Source organism: Elephas maximus, chromosome 3 (assembly GCF_024166365.1).
Source record: "Elephas maximus indicus isolate mEleMax1 chromosome 3, mEleMax1 primary haplotype, whole genome shotgun sequence".
NCBI classification, from domain to species: Eukaryota; Metazoa; Chordata; class Mammalia; order Proboscidea; family Elephantidae; genus Elephas; species Elephas maximus.
The window spans coordinates 50,258,524-50,279,941 of NC_064821.1; the positions used below are offsets into that span (position 1 = coordinate 50,258,524).

At 42.9% G+C, this 21,418-nt stretch overlaps 2 protein-coding genes across 2 annotated transcripts; both read left to right on the forward strand.

Annotated features, from left to right (window-relative positions):
• Positions 1 to 326: 326 nt before the first annotated feature.
• CENPS (centromere protein S) lies at positions 327 to 10,902 on the forward strand. Its single transcript, XM_049877889.1, has 5 exons — positions 327 to 505; positions 3,446 to 3,569; positions 4,510 to 4,543; positions 7,645 to 7,711; positions 10,470 to 10,902. The coding sequence occupies exons 1-5, from the start codon at positions 335 to 337 to the stop codon at positions 10,608 to 10,610; spliced, it is 537 nt and encodes a 178-aa protein (XP_049733846.1). The 5' UTR covers positions 327 to 334; the 3' UTR covers positions 10,611 to 10,902.
• Positions 10,903 to 13,019: 2,117 nt separating this feature from the next.
• On the forward strand, positions 13,020 to 18,296 carry CORT (cortistatin). Its single transcript, XM_049877890.1, has 3 exons — positions 13,020 to 13,503; positions 16,827 to 17,020; positions 18,017 to 18,296. The coding sequence occupies exons 2-3, from the start codon at positions 16,925 to 16,927 to the stop codon at positions 18,233 to 18,235; spliced, it is 315 nt and encodes a 104-aa protein (XP_049733847.1). The 5' UTR covers positions 13,020 to 13,503; positions 16,827 to 16,924; the 3' UTR covers positions 18,236 to 18,296.
• The last annotated feature ends 3,122 nt before the right edge of the window (positions 18,297 to 21,418 follow it).

The window sequence follows — 21,418 nt, forward strand, 5'->3', positions numbered from 1 at the left end:
CAGGGCTTCCTTGTTGGTGACAGGATTATAAAAACTCACAGTGGATTTTGCAAGTCACACTCAAGTTATAAATGTATGGAATTTACAATAAGGTACTATATTTCCTTAAAAAAAAAAAATTAGTATTTGTAAATTGTGTGCTATGCATCCTATAACGTACTCTCTACCTACGCGCACACTTTTTCCCAGAGAACCTGCCGTTAACCACTGTGCCAGGCACTGAGTGAAATGGCCAGTCACGCCCGCGGCGTCACCGGCTGGGGTGGCGCAACGCAGGTGACGAGGCCGGAGCCGACAGCGAAAGAGCCTCCCTGAAGCCGCCGCCTGAGGGCGCATGCGCGCGCCGCAGAGTGCAGCTTCGCGCTCGGTCTTCTCGCGCGGCCAGGCGCCGCGGCGGGAAAAATCAGACGGGCCCATCGCAACCTCCACCTCTTTCGGCCCAGGCCGGCCCGCTGTGATGGAGGACGAGGAGGCTGAGGAGCAGCAGCGATTCTCTTACCAACAGGTACAGGAAAACGGGGTTCCGGTTGGGCTGGGAAAGGACGACGTCGAGTTTCTGGAGAGGAAAAGGCCGGAAGTCTCGGCCTGGCTTATCCTAGGTGCCTCTCGGGGTGGTGGGCGCGCACTTTACCAAGGCTGGGCCGCCTCGTGCGCCTGCGCAAGCAGCCCCTGGGGTGCCGCGGGTGGTACTGGGAGGTGGTTTCCACGGCAACGCGGGCCGGAGCAGGGCGTGCTGCTGGGCGGGGAGCGCGCCGGGCCGTTTTAGGGTCCAACTATAGGACGTACGGCGCGGGGTGCCTCCCTAAGCCGAGGAGATACCGCTAGTGGAGCGGTTGAGCTTTTGGCTAGTGGTGCCCGGGCACTTGCCACACGCCTGGAGGGTGCTAAGAGTGGGGCACGCCTTGTCCTCCCCTACAACAGCCCGAGGAGGATTCTAGGGACCCTGCGGAGCCGCTTTCTAACGTTGTGACGACTACTCAGTCTCCGCTTCTGTGAAGTGGGGATAGCGACATTACCTATTTCATACAGGGTTGTTGTGAAAGTGGCGTGTCAGCTTTGAGGGAATCCATGTAAAGCACTGAGCACGGTGCTTAGTACGTGAAAGGAGCCGAAATACTGGCTGAGGTGCCTCTTATATTGTCCGTTTTCAGATGGGGAGACTGAGCCTCAGAGAGGATGTTTGGGAGCCTGGATTCAAACCCATCATTCCGTTTCCAGAGCTCATACTTAAGATCTGGGTTCAAACATCGGCTATACCAGCTTACTGGTTGTGTTGACTGGCCAAAACTCAATTTTCTTATACGTAAAATTGGCATAATAATAGCCACTTCTCAGGGTATTTGTGGGTTTTCGGTCATTCCTTAATCAGCACCAGGAATACAGTGTGGCAGAGTCCTAAGTACAAATGACAACAGTGCTGTAAAGAGGTTTAACGCAAAAACCTTTGGAGGCACCCTCAAAAGGGTTAACTGAAGACACACATGAATGAGCTCAATACATGCAAATTTTCTTCCTATGAAGTGTTCAGGTGTCTCCTTTTTATTTTGAAATATTCCAACCTTGAGAATAGTTGGAAGAATAGTGAACTGAGCATGAATATGCCCTTCACCTTGTTTCAGCAGTTGTTAACATTTTGCTATATTGCTCCTTTGCTTTTTTTCTTGAATCATTTGAGAATTACAGATACCTTAATACTTTGCCTTTAAACTTTTAATACTTTAGTATGCATCTCTAAAAACAAGGGTACTGTACATAAAATCAATAAATTATAACATTTAGAAATTGTAATATTGATAAAATCCTGTTATCTAGTGTATAGTCCATATTGAAATTTCTCCAGTTGTCCCAAAGATGTTTCTTCTAGTCATCTTTTTCTTCATCCAGGATCCAATCAAGGATCATGCATTGCTTTTAGTAATACTGTCTCTTTGGTCTTCTCTGGAACAGTTTTCCACCTTCTCTTTGTCTTTCATTATTGATGGTTTTGAACTGTTAAACAGTGTAGTTGGAGATAAACTCCTTGAGAGCAGGAGCTGTCTTTTTCTTTTTTTGTATTCTTAGCCTCTAGTGCAGAGTCTGGCTCTCAATAGACACTGAATAAGTGCTTCCTGATTAAATAACTAAGGGTGCGGAGATGTTCAATTTTACAGGATTAAGTTCAGGCAGAGAAATTTGAACCTCATTCTCTATTCAGTGGTAAGCCAGTAGAGGACCTCCCCATTCATTCAGCCAACTGTTCTGGGCACTAGGTAAATGGTGATGAGCAAAACTCACAGGTCTTGCCTTTGAGGAGTTTACAGTCTAGTGATTTAGCCACTAAGCACAGTGATGTGAGCAGCATCAAAGAAGGCACCTAGCCCAGGCCAGAGTGGGGAGGAAGGAGGGACAGAGAAAGCTTCCTGGAGCCCGTGAGCACTCAGAAGGATCCATATCCTGTACTCCTTCTCCACACATCTGAAAAAAATGACCTTAAAAAGTGTTCATCTCTCCCAGATTGATGGTCCATCTGGCCCCTGCTACCAAAGGTCTCAACTTATTTAGACTCCTGATCTCCAAACTAAGGAAGGTCTCCTTGGCCTCTACCCCAGGGTCCTGGGCTGGGGTTTTTGCAGCTCCTCCCCCTCTTGCCTATACTGTGAGCACTTGCTGGTAGATTGCATGCTATCGTGGGTTCGCTTGTCACCATGTCCAGCTTAGCTGTGTCTCTGCCACAGAGACGGAACACACACAGACAGGGCCTCAACAAAAGTTTGTTGACACAAGACCATTGCTGAGCTTGTGTAGCATCTATCTTGAGGTTCATCCTCCTCTCTCTCGGTACTTTATACCTCTGCATAGGGAAGAGAGATATTTTCCAGTATCTAAAAATGTTGCTAAGGAGAAGGGAGGGCCCTGCTGATGCTGGCTAACAAACATCCAAATCAAGAGGGGTGAGATGCACCCTCATGAGCCTTTCCTGGTGTTGTCCTGGTCTTTTTTGTCATGCAGGCTTGGGGCTGGCATGAACTTACAGCAGAGAAGTGGAATCCTTGTGGGTTTATTTGATGAACTGCTTTGAGGACAAAATCCCAGACTGGTTTCTCATTGTGTTCTTCCAAACACCTAGCATGTGCCTTTTACTCATAGCAATTCAGCAAATATTTGTGCCATAACTTGAGTAAAGGGAAGCAGATACTTTGCAGGTACCAGTCTGTCTTCTGTCACTACTGGCCTGCCACCTTAATTCCTTATCTTTACCTGACCTAAATCATAACTGTGAAGTAATGTTTCTACAGGACACTCCAGAGGGTCTCAATTAGTTTATTAGTGCATTTGAAAAGTCACTTGGCCATTATGGGAAATGCTGAAGGAATTAGGCTAAGCAGACTGCTCTCCTTGGTCTTAATTTTTTAAGATGTGGAAAGCTCTTATTTGCAACTTTATCCATGAAACTTTTCCCCCCCAGAGGCTAAAGGCAGCAGTTCACTACACGGTTGGTTGTCTTTGTGAGGAAGTTGCATCAGATAAAGAGATGCAGTTCAGCAAACAGACCATTGCAGCGATTTCGGAGGTGACTTTTCGACAGTGCGGTATGTAGCCATGGTCCCCGTAGATGTATGTGTGTGTGTGTGTGTATGTATGTATGTGTGTAAGTATGTATGTATGTGTGTAAGTATATAAGTTCTGAGTGAAGTCCTGAAGGTGGATTTTCCCTGGGAGAAATGGGTGAGTGGGTGCTGTGGCATGTATTCCCAAGAGGCAAAGAAGATTCTCATCATGAGCTATTCAACCAATGTATTTGTTTTCCTGGAGGTAAGATTTGGATATTTTATGAAAACAACTATATTTTTTTTTCTATTAAATTAACACTACAGGAGTCCCTGGGTACACAATCAGTTAAATGCCTGACTACTAGCTGAGAGGTTGGCAGTTCGAACCCACTCAGAGGGACCTCAGAAGACAGCCCTGGCAACTGGTTCTACTCCACATGGAGTCACCATGAGCCAGAATCAACTTGACGGCAACTAACAACAGCATGTTAACACTGGGACATCAGCACCTTTATTTTATTGTGTTTTAATAAACTGCCCTGATGCCTGGAACATTAGACATTACATTTTTTATTTCAGTGCTTTGTAACATATTTATACTACCCATAGTTTATTTGGTAGCTGAACTTGTGGCATCGGTATTTGCTTGACTTCAGAGAAAATTAATGCCCTCACAAGCCCTAACTTGTAGCAAAAATTAAAGTTAAAGCATAGTTTCTAGGAACGAAAGGTGTAGCCACAATGAACAGAAGGCTTATAATAAAGGGTAGAAGGTGCAGGGAAGGACAAGGCGTTCGTAATGAATAAAGTGGCTAACGGCGGTTATAAAATGCTTGGGCTGCCTGAAATGGTACTTCCTCACCTTTAAAAGGTTTGTTGTATTAGTCACCGTACTTACTGTAGAACAGACATTTCACTTTTCATCTGTGTGGAACAAGATTGAGGCAATGGGAGCTAAAGTGCATCTCTTCTCTTTCAGAAAATTTTGCAAAAGACCTTGAAATGTTTGCCAGGTGGGTAGAGAACTGGATTATCTGATGCTGTGTTTACCTTCTATTGATACTCTCCATCTGGTGGTGTGTTTCAGGAGCACATTAGCAATTCAATTTTTGGTATTTTGTGGAGGCTTGTGTCTAATTGTGATGCTGCAAGAATGTAATGCCTGCTGTAATCACGTCAATTCAAACTTGATTTGCCATTTTTTAAAGTTTTCCAAGTGTTTTCTGTTAAAGAACAGAAGTTATTCAGTTCTAGATTAAAAAGATATGAATAATGTCTCCTGGACTCTGAATGTGTGTGGTATGTATTTTAAAAATGTTTTCTGTGGGGTGGTTTGAAGCTTTGTAGGAGGGAAAAGAGGATGGGACAAAAGGCAATTGCCCCGGGCCTGAGAACGCTCCTTTTGGGGTCTTTCTGCCTCTTTGGTGTTGGGGCGACATTGTGTTGGCAGATATAATTGCTCACAGGTGTACAGATAATGACAGCACCGTCTACAGCCAGAGGCTTTCATTTGCCACGTTTGTCACGACTAAGACATACTCCTTGAAAAGTGGGCGACTTGCTTTCAGTGGGTGAAGCTTTAGCTTTTACAGGTGATTTATGCTCGTCTCTTCAATTAGTACCTTAGGTAATTGAAAACAATTGCAACAAATTGCTTTTATGAAGCAATTTGAATGACTAAGGCCTGAAAGGGCTAAGGCTTTCTAATTTGCTACCATTTCTGACTTGGTGCCAGCTTCTCCCACACTCCGTACTTTTCACCTTGCTCCTATTAGCTCTTTGTTTCTCGGATGAATATTCTGAATGAATTAAAGCAGTAGGTTCTCAGAGGGCAAGCTTTAAATCTTTCCTATTCCTGTATATATTAGTCCCTAAAAACCCCTTAGTATCTTCAACTTGGCCAAAAGGGATGAGATAGTATTATGGGATATTGATAGCTCACATGGCTTATTCATTGTTAACTTATGTGTGGCCCATCGTCTCCCCCATGTCTCCTGAGAAATACATTTATTACCCACACTTGCCATTTCTGTGTTAGCTGTGGAAAAAGACAATGAAATTTTAAAAACAGTTTTCTAAAAATTCTAAAAATGAAGGTGAAATTAGAAATGTTTAGCATTGTGACACACTAAGCTTTCACATACTCTGTTTTATAATTACATTAGAAGGTTGATTTTCTTTTGTCGTATATTGGGGGGGAAGTGTGTATGTCTTACGTAGATGGTAAGTGCCATGAGGAAGGAAATCGTCTTTTAAGGGAAAGAGTTTGGATAAAAGCTGTTGAGGGGAGCAAGGTAGTTCAGTAGTAGAATTCTCCTCTTCCGTGAGGGAGACCCAGGTTTGGGTCCGGCCACTATACCTCAAGCACAGCCATCACCCATCTCTCAGTGGAGGTTTTTGCGTTGCGGTGATGCTGAATAGCTTTCAGTGGCGCTTCCAGACTGAGACGGACTAGAAGAAAGGCCTGGTGAAAAGCAGCCCATGAAAACCCTATGGATCACAATGGTCTGATCTGCAACCAATCATGCGGGTGATGCAGGATCGGGCACTGTTTTGTTTCGTTGTGCATGGGGTTGCCATGAGGCAGAGGCTGAGTCGGCAGCAGCTAACAGCAATAAGAAAAATGTAAATCCAGACATAAATACCGGCAGACAGAGCATCCTGGTTGTGATTGAGACCAGGGCTCTCTCTCTGTGTCCATGGGCGCTTACTAGTCTCCACCCCAGAACATCGGCAGGCTCTCTGTGGCAGCTACTGTATTAGCTTTTGACCTTCTGAGGTGGATATTGTCATGACAGGCAGATACTATCAGTCATGATGAGATGATATTTGCACACTTAACAGGATGTGTAGGATTAGTTTGGCTGAATTGTGGAGTATAATTTCAGTGTGATTTTATCTTTAACTCAACAGGTATTTAGTGAGGATTTACAACATTCTGGGCGCTTAGTTATTGAGGATACAAAGATGAACCATTCCTACTTATTTTTTGGGAAGTTGGAAATGGAAAGAAAGGCTGTAGTTCAGAATAAACTTATTGAAAAGAGCCTATTATCTCAAATTACCTTTTTTTTGCAGTTTTTTTATCGTTGAGAATATGTACAGCAAAACATACACCAATTCAGTAGTTTTCCGTGTGTACAATTTAGTGACACTGATTACATTCTTCAAGTTGTGCAACCATTCTCACCCTCCTTTTCCTCCCCCGTTAACATAAACTTATTGTCCCCTAAGGTTCCTATCTAATCTTTTGAGTTGCTGTTGTCAATTTGATCCCTTATAGATAGTTCTTAAAAGAGCATAATGCTCAAGGCAGAACTTTCTTACTATTTAAGCGAAACTACTGTTTGGTTTTAAGAAGATTTCAGGGGATATTTTTGGTCCAGCGTTCAAAGATTATTACAGAGCAATAGTTTCAGGGGTTCATCCACCCTCCATGGCTCCATTTGTCAAATTACCTTTTAAAGCAAAGATAGAGGACTGGAATGAGAATTTGAGTCCCAGTTGTGAACAAGAAACAGACTCCAGTTTAAATGACGTTCTTTGCTCTACCTAGGATATGGGTGAGGAAATGCATTAACTCCTTGTTGGGGAATGAGGTAGTAGCCTTTTCCTGCATAAGCCATTTCCTGTAATTTAGTCCTTGGAGAAGAGCTTCAGGATCTTGGTATAAGTGAAACCATGCTTCTTGGAAATTCTTTGTTCTCTATTTCACATCTGCTTAAACAGAGGCATTCTTTGTATTGTGGGACTCTCTCCATTTTTTCTCTCCACTGAAGTTTTACATTGCTCTTCTTGGTTTTTTTGTGACCAAGCAAGTCACTTTTGGAAGAGTTTTAACTGTGCAGCCTCTTTTCTTGTATTCCTACTCTTCAGGCACCATTGGCCCTTGGACAGAGGTAGACAGATGGGTTCTGCTTTCTCTTTACTTAATTGGTATCTTGGCTGGTAACTTCACTCATTTTTGTGCCACTGTTGTTTAATGACCTTAATCTAGGAAGATGGGCTCTTAGAAAGCCTTGCTCTTTTGAAGTTTGACCATAGACTTTTGTGTTTCATCAAAACTTGAAATAATACCAAACATTTTAGTGAATTGTTTCTGCCCTTTCTACAGACATGCAAAAAGAAGCACAATTAACACGGAGGATGTGAAGCTCTTAGCCAGGAGGAGCAATTCACTGGTGAGAGATGAATTTCTTTCCTCACTCCCCTTTCCCATCAGAATGCATTATTTCCAATTAATCACTGCAAGCCATGAAGTTATCCCCCAGGGCACCTTGCATTAAAAACTAGAGGTGGTTGACCCATTCAGACCTGCCTATAATTTATGGTCTTTCTTTCATTATGATGGACCTTACTAAGCCAATTTCAAGTTTTCTAATCAGCACCCTCTGGATTTTGTAATATCTCAAAACTTTGGTCCCACGTTTCATTTACAGCATGATGTCAGAGACAGGTCACAGACCAGAGTCTGTGGGAATAGTTTCGTTCTGGTGCCCACAATTCTCCTGATGGGCCAAGCGTGGGAGGAGTATGTGTCCGGCCAGGCTGTGCAGGAAAAGGAGCACATTTTCTATCTTTTCAAAGAAGTCTAGAGTTGGAAAGGAACTTAGAAATCATTCTGACCGAGTCCTCATTTTACAGGTGAGGACATTGGCACCAGGGACATCTGATAGTTTCAGGCTGGTCGCTGGGGCCCCTGGTGGATCCAGGACACTTGTGAGGACATCTGACTTGGTCTAATGCTGATAGTTAAACTAGTTTATGCTCCTTCCTGTAATACGAGCTCCACGAGGGCAGGGGTTTCTATCTCTCTGCTCTCCGTTCCATCTGCAATGCTTAGAACAGTGCCTGGTGCAGAGTACTTAGGTGCTTCATAAATGCTTGTTGTGTGACTTTGGATAGCACTTGACAGTTTACGCGGAACTTTTATAGATACTATTTCATGTATGTTATTTAATCTTCACAATCACCCTGTGGGGGTGTATTCGTTTCCTAGGGCTGCCTAAGAAAAATAACGATAAACTGGGTAGCCTAAAAAAACATGAATTTATTTTCTCACAGTTCTGGAGGCAGGACATCCAAAATCAAGGTGTTAGCAGCACCATGCTCCCTCTGCAGTCTCTAGGGGAAGGATCTTTCCTTGCCTCTTTCAGCTTCTGGTAGCCCCAAGGCGTTCCTTGGTTTGTGGCTGCATAACTCCAATTTCTGGTGCTTCTCTCCAGTCTTCTGTCTCCACATGGCATCTTCCCTGTGTGTCTGTCTCCTCTTCATGTAAGGACACCAGTCATTGGATTTAGGGCCCACCCGACTCCAGTATAACCTCATCTTAACTAATTACATCTGCAAAGATCCCGTTTCTAAAGTAGGTCACATTCTGATGTTATGAGTGGACATGAATTGGGGTGTGGGGGTGGGCATGATCCAACCCTGTAGAACAGAGGGTTAGGATAACACAACTTATTAGCCTCATTTTACAAACTAGGCAACTGAAGTTCAGTAACCTTCTAAAGTTAAATATGAAGCTCTCTGAGTGGGTTGATAGTTGGACCTTTGTCTTCAAACCCTGACTCTAGTGCTGTTTCCATTGTGCTGTCTTCTTTCCCTCTGCTTGTCTAATATCTTTTCTCCGAAGTTTAAAGTCAAGGTTAAGGATAATGTGATTCCTAGGTAACATAGCTAAGGTGCTTGGTGGTTCTGTGTATTAGTGGAAAGACATTTCTCTCTCTTCATAAATTCTCTACAGTGTCATAACTTGATCTGCTTCAGGGACCAGTTTCTAAGAACATTCAAAGGAATGTTCAAGGCAAGTCATCTTACAATATTAATTGGAAAGTCATCTGCTGATTGCATATTTGTTTACCTTAGAATGTTGTTTTTATTTTGGACTCTTAATGTTTTTTTATCTGTCACAACCTTATGACCAAAGAGTTGTAGTGAAATTTACACATTTGACTAAGTCATCTGTGAGGGCAGGGGCCTTGTCTTATTTACCTTGTATCCCCAGTACTTGGTACATCGTAGTTGCTCTGTAAATTTTAGCTAAATAAGTTTAGGGGGATGGTGATTGTTATTTGTGCTTTGTAGAGCATATCTGTGATTGACATGCCTTATACAAGCTCCAAGTTTTAATTCTTTTGATTGTCAAGGAACTTCTACATTGGAGTATGTCTTAGTTATCTAGCGCTGCTATAATAGAAATACCACAAGTGGATGGCTGTAACAAAGAGAAATTTATTTCCTCACAGTAAAGTAGGCTGAAAGTACAAATTCAAGGCATCAGCTCCAGGGGAAGGCTTTCTCTCTCTCTCAGCTCTGGAAGAACGTCCTTGTCCTCAATCTTCTCATGGTCAAGGAGCTTCTCAGGCGCAGGGACCCTGGGTCCAAAGGATGCACTCTGTTCCTGGTGCTGCTTTCTTGGTGGTATGAGGTCCCAAACTCTCTGCTTGCTTCCTTTTCCTTTTATCTCTTGAGAGATAAAACGTGGTGCAGGCCACACCCCAGGGAAAATCCCTTTACGCTGGATCAGGAATGTGGCCTGAGCAAGGGTGTTACATCCTACCCTAATCTTCTTTAACTACGGGCAGAGATTATGATCTATAATACATAGAAAAATCACAAAATGGAGGACTACACATGGCCTAACCATGTTGACACACATTTTTGGGGGACGCAATTCAATCCATTACAGAGTATACTGCTTAGAAGATATACGAGTAGCAGTGAATTAATTTTTGTATTGATTCCTTTTTCTAGGAAAAAAATGAAGTTGTATTAAGCCTAAGAAATGTAATCCAAGTTTTTCCACCCAAATTCTTTGAGTGGGAATGGTAGGGGAAGATGTAGGTTTTATTTTTTAGATTAATAAAAATGGTTTTACAATCAGGTACAAATACAATTCTTTCACTTATTATTAATTTTTTTTTTTTTTTTTTGTAGCTAAAATATATCACAGAGAAAAATGAAGAGATTGCTCAGTTTAACCTGGAACAAAAGGCAAAGAAGAAAAAGAAGTTCGAGAATGGAAACAAAGATTCAAGGGAGCTGGCAGAGGCTGGAGTAGTGGAAAGTGAGAATTAGACTTAACGCCACTTGGAAAAGCAGTCTTCAGCAGTTAGAGCCACCCAGAGATGCGTATTGTCACAAAGGGGATTCTAAGTGGAGATTAGAAAAAAAAGGCCAGGAGGCTTTTTGTCCTATATTCTCTAAGTCATTGACTTCAAAAGCTACTTGAAAAGAGAACTGGAAACTCTTAAGATATTCCCATGTTTTACTTAAGCACGTAAAAAAGGTATTATCTTTGAATGGTATGTTAGAAATGGTATCTATTGAAATTAGAATGGTGTTAGAAATTAAACACGGTCAGCTTTTTAGAGCAAAAAATCTTCGTTGTTGTTGTTATTTTTTTTTAATTCTCTTACGTAATTTTCCAGGCTAAATGACAGTCTCTGAAAGATAAATGAGCAAAGCTGTATTCATTTAGCTCTTCTGATGAGCAATGTTAGGATATTGTTTTAAGCCCATGTCACCTGTGATCACAGGTAAAAAGATGGATGTTAGGAAATGGTCCTTTTTACTTTTTGGAGGTGATTTCCTCCAGTAACACACTTTGTGTAACATTTCTCTGGCTATTTTGTTATTAAACTGTGGTTCTTCTGGGCAGAAGTACAATCCAGGACTGCTCCTCCAAGACGCTTCAGTGTTTTGTCCTCTCTTTTTTGTGAGATGCTTCCAAGAGCCCAGTTCTGTCTTCTCTTCACTCGGGGATTTCTTTGAGGTCCAGGGTATGCCTCTTCCTTTAGGGGCAGTCGGGGCAAAGAGAGGGTACTGGCCTTGACAGAGCCCTTCCTGTGTGCCAGGCACTGCACTGGGGGCTCCCTTGAATCTTCACAGCTCTATCAGGGTAGATCTGATTATCCCCATTTTTTGACAAGCAGACAAACTTGATGAGAGTAACCAGCTGCCCAAGGTCACCAGACTATTGATTAGTAGAGATGGTATTCACGTTCAGGGGTGCTGACTCTAGTGGGCATGAGAGAAAGGGGCAGGCATCTTGGATAGAATTTTTACCACCCATGTCCAAATATGATCAGCAAAAGACACCTTAAAGTCTGACTCTCAAAGGCAGATGCTAAGCCATGGCTGTAGGAAAGCAGTGACTTCAAATTTCATGACTTCGGGTTCTGCAACTAACCATTTCAATCTTAGGTAATAATTGTAACATCTGTGTGTCACACCAGTGAAAGAAAAGCCGATCATAAAGTCTTCCAGCATTATTTCAGCCAGAAAGCTGTAAGCAGCTTCATCTTTGGATAAGCTCGCTTTAAACCCCTCATCAAGAAGAGTTTATAGAACAGGTACCAGTGGACTTTTCAAAGGCCAAATGGATCTAGATTTGCATCCTGGTTTTGCAACTCTAGTAACTGACTTTCTGAAACTTTGTGTTCTTATCAGTGAAATAGGGTTAAAAATACTTCCCAGCAAGGTTGTACATGACAAAGGAAATGGGTAGAAACTATCATAACGCATCTTACGTTTATAGATTTCTTTAGCTCCTGAAACTCAGTATCTACACAGCTAGAAATGGTGAAGCCATGTGCATGGGTGTCCTCACTCCTGGTTGGCACAAGTATGTTAACATGAGGTTTTCTAACCAAATGAGAGTATAGGCTTGACTTTCATATAATCTTTTGGTTTGTTTGGCATATTTATGCATGTCCCGTTTGTATTTTGGAAACCCTGGTGGCGAAGTGGTCAAGTGCTATGGCTGCTAACGAAGAGGTCGGCAGTTCGAATCCACCAGGTGCTCCTTGGAAACTCTATGGTGCAGTTCTGTGCTGTCCTATAGGGTCTCTATGAGTCAGAATTGACTTGACCGCAGTGAGTCTGTGTGTGTGTGTGTGTGTGTCTGTATTTTAGACAGTGGTCTTAGAACACATTTTTCAGGGATTAAAACAGGAATGACCAGACTGTAAGGAATCGCTGACTCTGCTCCCCATGTTCTCACAAGCCTCCTCATTCCCACTACGCATTCCAATGAGGGATTAGTTACTCTGGAAGTTCCAAGGTGATGTTGGTCACCCTTTACCACTCCATCTCCGGCAGAAAGGAGCTCTAGAGGGCCCTTCTCAGTGAGCTTGCTTCCTCAGAGGCCTGGAAGCTCATCTGAACTTTCACAAGACCTACAGATGACTAACCATATAAAGAAGCAGATGTCTTTGAAATACATTGAAACTCTATCCTAACGTGTAGTTTGGTGCAATTTGCATTTAAAACATTTGTTGTCTTCTTGATAACACCAGTTCCTCAAAAAGCTGGAAACAAGATTCTATGTTAATTTTTTATTACTGACATCAGCTAGAGCCAAGGCAGTTTCAAAATGTTCCCTTCTGTACCCAGCAGCAGCTGGAATGCACTGCAAGAGGTACGCTGGCTTGTCTGCACCTAATACCTTAAAACCCAAATGTCTAATAAAGGTTAATCAGGCCATGCCTCTTCTCTTTCCTAAATTTATAGAATCTAGAAAGAATCTGTAGAGATCATTTAGTCCAACCTCCAACATAGGAACCAACCTAGGAACCCATTCACCAATGTTCCTGACATATGGTTCCCCAGGCTCTGTTGAACTCCTCCAAGTACAGAGAGCTCATTACTACACCAGGGATAGAGTGCTCTTTCCATTATTGGATACTCTAATTGTTACAAGATTCTTACATATACAGAGAAAAATCTTCCACCTTCTAATTTCTATCTAGGTACTAGTTCTGCCCTCGAGAGGAAGCAATCTTTGTCTTCCTGGATGATGCAAACAGTTAATGCTCTCAGCTGCTAATTGAAAGGTTGGAGGTTTGAGCACACCCACAGTTACCTTGGAAGAAAGGCCTGGTGATCTACTTCCGAAAAATCAGCCACTGAAAACCCTATGGAGCACCGATGGGGTCGCCATGAGTCGGAGTTGATTCAGTGGCAACTGGTATGTTGGTGGTGTGTGTTTTTCAAAAGAATTCAGTACTGAGTTCCCTTTAATCAAAGCTCCCATTGTATATCTTTTCAGAAATATACATTATTGCATAAAACATTAAATTATCAGCTCCATGAGGGCAGACTTTGGGGTGCTGAACAGTGATCACTCATCACCTTCTCTAGTGTCTGGCATGTGAAAGGCACCCCATGAGTACTTGTCCCCTGTAATCTAACTAAGATGTGCTCCTGGGATTTGGAGCAGCCCTTGCTCACATTACGTGGCTGTAATCAGGGATTCCTAGCGTTTGGCAGTAGGCGCCCTTTGTACTGATGGGAGAGTAAGTGATTGGGGCTGTCTTCTTAACAATAATTCCTTACATGCACTGGCTGTCTGCTGTGTGTTCTGCTTGTGTTAAGTGCTTTAATGATCCCCTTCGGTCCTCAAAACAACTCTACGAAGTAGGTAGTAGGTACTGTTTCCCCATTTTATAGGTGAGGAAACTGGGAGCACCAAGAGGTTGATTAAATGGTAATGCCAGGGATCTAGTCTAGATCCCTCACCTTTAAATGCTAAAGTATGTTGCCATCTCCTTGAAAACAGTAGTAAAATAGTATGCGGCCTTCCCCAACCTGCAGCACACAACCTTCCTCAGCACACTTACTATTCCGCTGGAAATTTACATCTTTTCTTTCATTTGTAGAGTATGTATCCTATCCCCCTAGCTAGAATATAACGGCTCTGTGAGGGTGTGGGTAAGGACCAGCTGCTCAGAAAGTTGGAGTCCATTGACTAAAATCTGCAAAAATAGGGATGTGAATTTTTCATCTGCAAGAACACCTCAAAATTTTAATGCCATTTGTGGAAATTGTTGTTAGGTGCTGTCAAGTCAGTTCTGACTCATAGCAACCCTATGTACAACAGAATGAAACGGTGCCCGGTCGTGTGCCATCCTCACAGTCGTTATGCTTGAGCCCATCGTTGCAGCCACTGTGTCAGTTCATCTCGTTGAGGGTCTTCCTCTTTTTCCCTGACCCTCTACTTTACCAAGCATGATGTCCTTTTCCAGGGACTGATCCCTCCTGATAACATGTCCAAAGGGTGTGAGACGCAGTCTCGCCATCCTTGCTTCTAAGGAGCGTTCTGGGTGTACTTCTTCCAAGACGGATTTGTTCGTTCTTTTGGCAGTCCATGGTATATTCAATATTCTTCGCCAACACCACAACAAAGGCATCAGTTCATTTTTGGTCTTCCTTACTCCTTGTCCAGCTTTCACATGCATAGGAGGTGGTTGAAAACACCATGGCTTGGGTTAGGCGCATCTTAGTCTTCAAGGTGACATCTTTGCTTTTCAGTACTTTAAAGAGGTCTTTTGCAGCAGACTTGCCCAATGGAATACGTCTTTTGATTTCTTGACTGGTGCGTCCATGGATGTTGATTGCGGATCCAAGGAAAATGAAATTCTTGAGAACTTCAGTCTTCTCTCTCTTTATCTTCATGTTGCTTATTGGTCCAGTTGTGAGAATTTTTATTTTCCTTATGTTGAGGCATAATTCATACTGAAGGCTGTGGTCTTTGATCTTCATCAGTGCTTCAAGTCCTCGTTCAGCAAGCAAGGTTGTTTCATCTGCATAACGCAGGTTGTAAATGTGGGAATTACCTTAGTCAAAAAAATTATACTGGTATAGAAAAAAAAGGACTAAGCAACAAATGGTCATCAGGTCATGCTAATTTTACCTAGAATCCTAAAATAATCTAACAGACAGCCTGTGGCAAAGTGAAATTTAAGGTCTAGATTTCCCTTTGTGAAGGGGTGTGAACCAGGACTTTGGAAAACTGAAAACGGCATTGCTCACTTCTGGAGAGCTGTCACTTCTCTGTTTGCTGTACTTCAGTTTTTCAGTTTAGAGCTTTGTCTCGGATATTCATGTTCCCTAAGTATGTTTGAGGGGCAGTGGTGGTTCAGTGGTAGAATTCTTGCCTTCCATACTGAAGACCTGGATTCACTTCCTGGCCAGTGCACCTAAAACACAGCCACCACCTGTCAGTGGGTTTGTGTGTTGTTATGATGCTGAACAGGTTTCAGCAGAGCTTCCAGACTAAGACAGACTCGGAAGAAAGGCCTGGCGATCTATGTGAGAAAATCAGCCAGTGAAAACCCTAATGGTCTGATCTGCAACCAGTCATGGGGATGGCTCAGGACAGGGCAGCAAAGGGTTGCCATAAGTCGGGGGCAGCCTGACAGCAGCTAACAACCAGCATGTTGAGATAGATGTCTCAAATCTGACAAGCTGTCTTCAGTTGGGTGAAGGGGGTTTATGCATTTGTTGGTGAGATGCTGAAACTCGGACCTGTGAGGAAATGCCAGGAGGCGGCAGTCAAGGACCTAAGGTTCTGCATTTCCCCGCCATGGCAATGGCTTCCGGAGGAGAGTGAGCCCCTGGGAGCTGGGCAGGTGCAGGGCACGCCAGCGTTTCTGTGTTTGTGGGGACTAGGATCAGAGTAAGAAGACGTTACACCTGATACATACAATGTGAAACAGTATTTATGTTACTACACGTGGCATACTGTTATCTTTTCTGTTCATTTCATTAAAACAAAGTGCTGGCTTATGACCCACTAGTGAGTGGTTACCTGCAGCTTGAAAATCACTAGGTTAGAGTCTTGTATACCACACTCAGCATCACCTGGGAGCTTGTTAGAAATGCAGACTATCAGCCCCCACCACCACTCACCTACTGCATCAGAATCCGTATTTAAGGTGATTTCACGTACACTTTACAATTTGAGCAGGCCTGGGCTAGCGCACAGTGTGTCTGGCCTGCTGGGCTGAGAGGGAGCGCTGGGTAGTGTCCGTCAGGGGCGTCCTTGCCTGCAGCTGGCTGACACTAGTGGATACTGTCAAAACGTTGCTGTGAGACCTCATCAGCTCTTTGTTTCTTCTGCCTGTGACAGATTCAGTCATACTTTATGTGGGCAACGTTTCAGATGTTAAGCTCCTTATCCAAGGCTAATTTTATATTATGTTAAATCACTTGGTTTTGTTCTCATGACTTCCTGCTTGCCATAGGCATAATTACGAGGAAGTAGTACTTCTTTAGAAGCAAGTGCACATGCATTCCAAATTAAGAGCAAATTCACTCTAAACGCAGGAAAAGACCTGAGGCTTTAATTAAGGGGTTAAATCCAATCCAAAAGCGCTTTGGGGGGCACTGATTGCTGGGGCGAAATGCGTCACTGCTTGAGAGTGAGGAAAGGGGGGTATGGCTTTAGATATGTATATATATCAAAAAACAGGGCTGGAGGTTGAGCTTAAACCCCCACTCTACCCACAGTCCCCAAAGAAGAGACCCAAATCCACAAAACGGCGATTTCAGAGTTGCCAAGAAGGTGAGCAGCAGCAGGGCTGGAGAGCCGTGCCCGTGGCCTCAGAATGCCGCTGACCCTCTGCCTCCTGCTGATGCTTCCAGGGGCCACGGCCATCGCCACCCTGCCCCTGGGGGACAGCCTCCCTGGCACAGACAGCGGGGTGAGTACAGGTCCAGGCACAGGCCAGCCCACTTTTCTGTATGTCTGTCTGTCTGCTGTATGTTTGGCCACATCTGTGGATTCTCCAGCACCTCACGTCTGAGAGCCTGTGGGTCCGTGTGCTGAGTTCATGAATAGGAGAAAAGGCAGGGCTGAGCTCTGTCATGTCCCCACGGTACTAGGATACCCCCTTTTGGACCTTTGAAGTTGGCTAGAAACCTGCCGGTCTTTGCAGTGTGATTATGCCAGCCTACTGCAGCGGTCAAGGTGCTGTCTGTGCAGCCACGCCTGCTTCTGGAGCCTGCATTTAGACATACAGCGTGTGTCTTCACTGGCCCAGATTAATTGACATCATTACATTTCCATTGTGAGAATTTGTAACTTCATGAGGTGATTTACTGCTCTCTTTTTTCCATTTTGAAAAAGTTCCAAGAAAGAGTACATAAACTTGACCATTAAAAATGGATTTTTCTCTAAAATTACCAGACGAGTTTCAGACAGGTCATTTATCACCAGGTTACTCCTAGACTCTTTCTAAGGAATTTGAAAGGCTAGACTCTATAGCCTCCCAAGTTATAGTCTCAAAAACTACTGCCTCAAAGAGAAATTCGTGGACAGCCAGGAATATGACCAAAGATGGAAAAAACAAGCAAAATAAGCCTGATCTGACTCAGGGGGCTTCTTGGTGGCTAGTCGCTTGACAGGGGAAGATGATATATTTCCTTAGCTGTCTAATGAGGACCTCAACAGAAGTTCTTTAAGGGCAAAACAAGCTTTTTTTTTTTTTTTCTCCTTGACTGAGAACTGTCACCTTTCTTTTCTCAGGCATTTTCTTCCAGGCCTTCTCTTCACTTTCCCACCCCTTAGATGGAATGTGCTTTATTGTTTAGAACATCTTTCTTCCTGTTAAAATCAGAAAAATGTTCTGTATCTTTCAATGCTGGCTGAACCCGATAGCTGATTTTTCTTTCCTTTGCCATTTGCTTCTTTTTAAAAGCATCTACAGGAAGTGGTGGAAATAAAGAAAAATGGCCTCTTGACTTTCCTAGCCTGGTGGAACGAGTGGACCTCCCAGGCCGGGACAGTGCCCTTCCTGGGTGGGGAGGCGAGAAAGGTGGCCAAGCGGCAGGATGGCCTGCCCCCTCCGCAGGCCACACGCCGAGAGAAAGCTCCGTGCAAGAATTTCTTCTGGAAGACCTTCTCCTCCTGCAAGTAAAACTCGGCCCGTGATCACTCCTGCAGGGAAGTGTAATGATGGACTGAAATAAAATGAATTAAGCAGCAGTGACGTTTCTTCTTCTTTTTTTAATTGTATTGTTGTGAAAGTATACCTAACAAAACACAATCCATCTCAGCAATTTCTGCATGTACAACATGTCCAGTTCAGTGACATCGGTCATATTCTTCAAGTTGTGCACTCCTGGTAACCACTACTAATCTTTGGTTCTATATATTTGCTTATTTCATATAAGTGAGACTGACTTATTTCACTCAGCATAAAGTTTTCAAGGTTTATCCATGTTGCGGCATATGCGTGAGGACTTCGTTTATTGATGGCTGAGTAATATTCCATTGTGTGTATGAACCACACTTTATTCATTCATCTGTTGATGGACATTTTGGTTGTTCCCACCTTTTGGCTATTGTTAAAGTGCTGCAGTGGATGTTGGTGTACAGGCTTCTGTTTGTGTTGCTTCCTTCACTTTTTCTGGGTTCTTATAGAATTGGGATTCCTGGGTCCATTCCTTCACACATGCTATCTTTTCTTTCCCATGTAATTTGAAACATACTTTTAATTTAAACTTGAGTAACACTCCAAAATGACAGTGTCTAGAGTAATTTGGAGCCCAAAGTGAACATTTTTTATTAAAATTTTCATAGCTTTTAAATTTTTAATGATGTCTTTTCTACACAGTGCTATCTCTTTCTTACCTTCTTTAGTTCGGTTAATAAAGCATTTTGCTTGTACCTGGTGGGAAAAAAAATTTTTTTGTAGCTTTACTACTTCCATCCTCAGTGCAGCCATTGGGAAGCTTTTATCTCCATCCTCCTTTCTTCGATGTAAAATAGCTAAAGGCTACATGTTTCAGAGTTCAGTATAACATCTTAGTTTATTTTGATGTACAGTGTCTAATTTAAAAAATATTTTCCTCACATTAAAAGCAAATTTTCTTTCACATTGTGCTCAAAGAGCAGAATGATTATTCCCCATGTTTTAACTAAAATGAATTTTAAATAAATGTTATGCTATTGAACAGATACCAGCCTCATGCTGATGTGCTTAAAGAGGAACATTCAAACCTGCCGTTAGGAAATGCCCATTTTGATTAGAGTCCTTATGTTAATTTCTTATAATTATTTTCATGGAGCTTCAAACTTGCTCTGTGAGGACTGAAGTCTACTTCTAAGAGTTTTTTGTTGTTAGTTGCAGTTGAGTCTGTTCTGACTCATGGCAACCCCACGTGTGCAGAATAGAACTGCTCTGTAGGGTTTTGAAGGCTGTGACCTTTTGGAAGCAGATTGCCAGGTCTGTCTTCTGAAGCACCTTTGGGTGGGTTCAAACTGCCAACCTTTTGGCTAGTACACAAGTACTTAAATGTTTGTGCCACCCAAACCCAAACCAAACCCACCGCTGTTGAGTCAATTCTAACTCACAGCGACCCTATAGGGAAGACAACTGCCCCATAGGGTTTTCAAGGCTGTAATCTTTACTGGAGCAGACTGCCACATCTTTCTCCCACAGAACAGCTGGTAGGTTCGAACCATTGATCATTTGGTTAGCAGCTGAGGGCTTTAACCACTGCACCACCCAGGGACTCCTTATAAAAGTATTATCCCAAACCAAACACAATGATCAGTGCTGTTGCCCTCCCTGTAGCCTGCCTACATCAAAGTGCAGTCTGTCCCAAGTATCCAGACTTCGTTCAGTGATAAGTAGATACGTGTTGTGTATATAATTGTCATATTAATTTCCCCTTTCCTCAACAATTTTCACAGAGGTGACAGTGAATGAGGGTTGAAAGAAGGGAAAATGTTTCCACTGACTGCAATGTAATGCAGAGCAGCTGCCAAACTGCACAGTGACCCAGACTTGGGTCTGCTCAGATGAAGTTGGGACTGAACAGGTCCCTTAGTTTCAGAACCCTTATCCAACCTTTAATTCTCTCCCATAGCACTGAAATCTTGCTTGAAAACACAATGTTTTTTAAGACTCTGAATTGTAGACTCTAAAGGAAACTTCCAGTGTGAAGGTTTTCAGATGTGAAACTTTAGAACTTAGTTTAAAATTCAGAGAACTTTTAAACTAAAATTGATAAAATTCACACCTGGGGTTACGGAAATTTTCTGAAGGTAGAGGCCGAACATGGGAAAAAAGGGCAGAGGCTGGCGGAATGCACTGTACTATCCTCTTCTCTGGACTCCAGGGGAGCAGGCTCACAGAGTAGGACTGCTGACCATTCTATTCTGTTTTCCACAGAGCTGAGCTCATATTCATAATTACTGGCTGAGTAAAGTATAATGTGAGGGAAGAGCCGTAATAGCATCCACGTTTCCAAACACAGCAGCTTTCAGAGACCAGTAACTGGGTCAGTGCACTGGTGGAAGATGCCTGCCTGAAAGGCCAGCCAACCTTCAGAACTTTGTCTTCTAAGATTTTTCTAGGTGAAAAAACTGCACATCGTTTTGCAGCCTAAATTGGGGCTATACATGTACAGTCCTTAAGATTGGAAATTTTAACTTTTAATTAAGTAATATATGAAGGATAATGAGGCTAGTAATGTAGCAAAAACTGCCAGTTGCTGTTGAGTTGATTCTGACTCATGTTGGTCTTGTGTATGTCAGAGTAGAACCGTCCTCTAAAGGGTGTTCAATAGCTGATTTTTCGGAATTATTTTGTCAAGGCTTTCTTTTGAGGTGCCTCTGGGTGAACTTGAACTGCCAACCTTTATGTCAGTACTACACCACCCAGGGACTCCACAGTAATAATACTGTCTGCCTTAGTTGAGGGGACTTGACAGCACTGGCTGCATGTTAATTTGCTCATGATTAATAAGTTAGCATAAAATGGTAAATTCCTACCATGAGGTTTTTGGCAGACTTAAAGTATAGCTTTAGGTAGTTTAATACAGCCAAGTTTGTAGACCTGGGCCATCAGGACCTTCGCAACTTCGAGTTTATTCTCTTGCTATTATTTCCAGTATTTGGAACCAGAGTAGATCCTCGACCATTGTGGAAGAGTTGAGTGTAACATCAGCCTTCAACAGCAATCCATTGGTAGTCTATCTCAGGGCTGACAGCAAACTACTCCAGGCTTTAGGAAATTCAGACCAGTAAGCTCACAGGACATACTTAAAAATGTGATTTAAGCAGCATTTGCTGAAGGGATAACCCACATTTC

Bases quoted from the DNA above. Each gene is read 5' to 3' on its own strand.
- CENPS (XM_049877889.1), top strand. From the start codon at position 335: ATGCGCGCGCCGCAGAGTGCAGCTTCGCGCTCGGTCTTCTCGCGCGGC. The intron at 506-3,445 runs GTACAGGAAAAC...TTTCCCCCCCAG, and splicing joins AGCGATTCTCTTACCAACAG to AGGCTAAAGGCAGCAGTTCA. The intron at 3,570-4,509 runs GTATGTAGCCAT...CTTCTCTTTCAG, and splicing joins GGTGACTTTTCGACAGTGCG to AAAATTTTGCAAAAGACCTT.
- CORT (XM_049877890.1), top strand. From the start codon at position 16,925: ATGCCGCTGACCCTCTGCCTCCTGCTGATGCTTCCAGGGGCCACGGCC. The intron at 17,021-18,016 runs GTGAGTACAGGT...TCTTTTTAAAAG, and splicing joins TCCCTGGCACAGACAGCGGG to CATCTACAGGAAGTGGTGGA.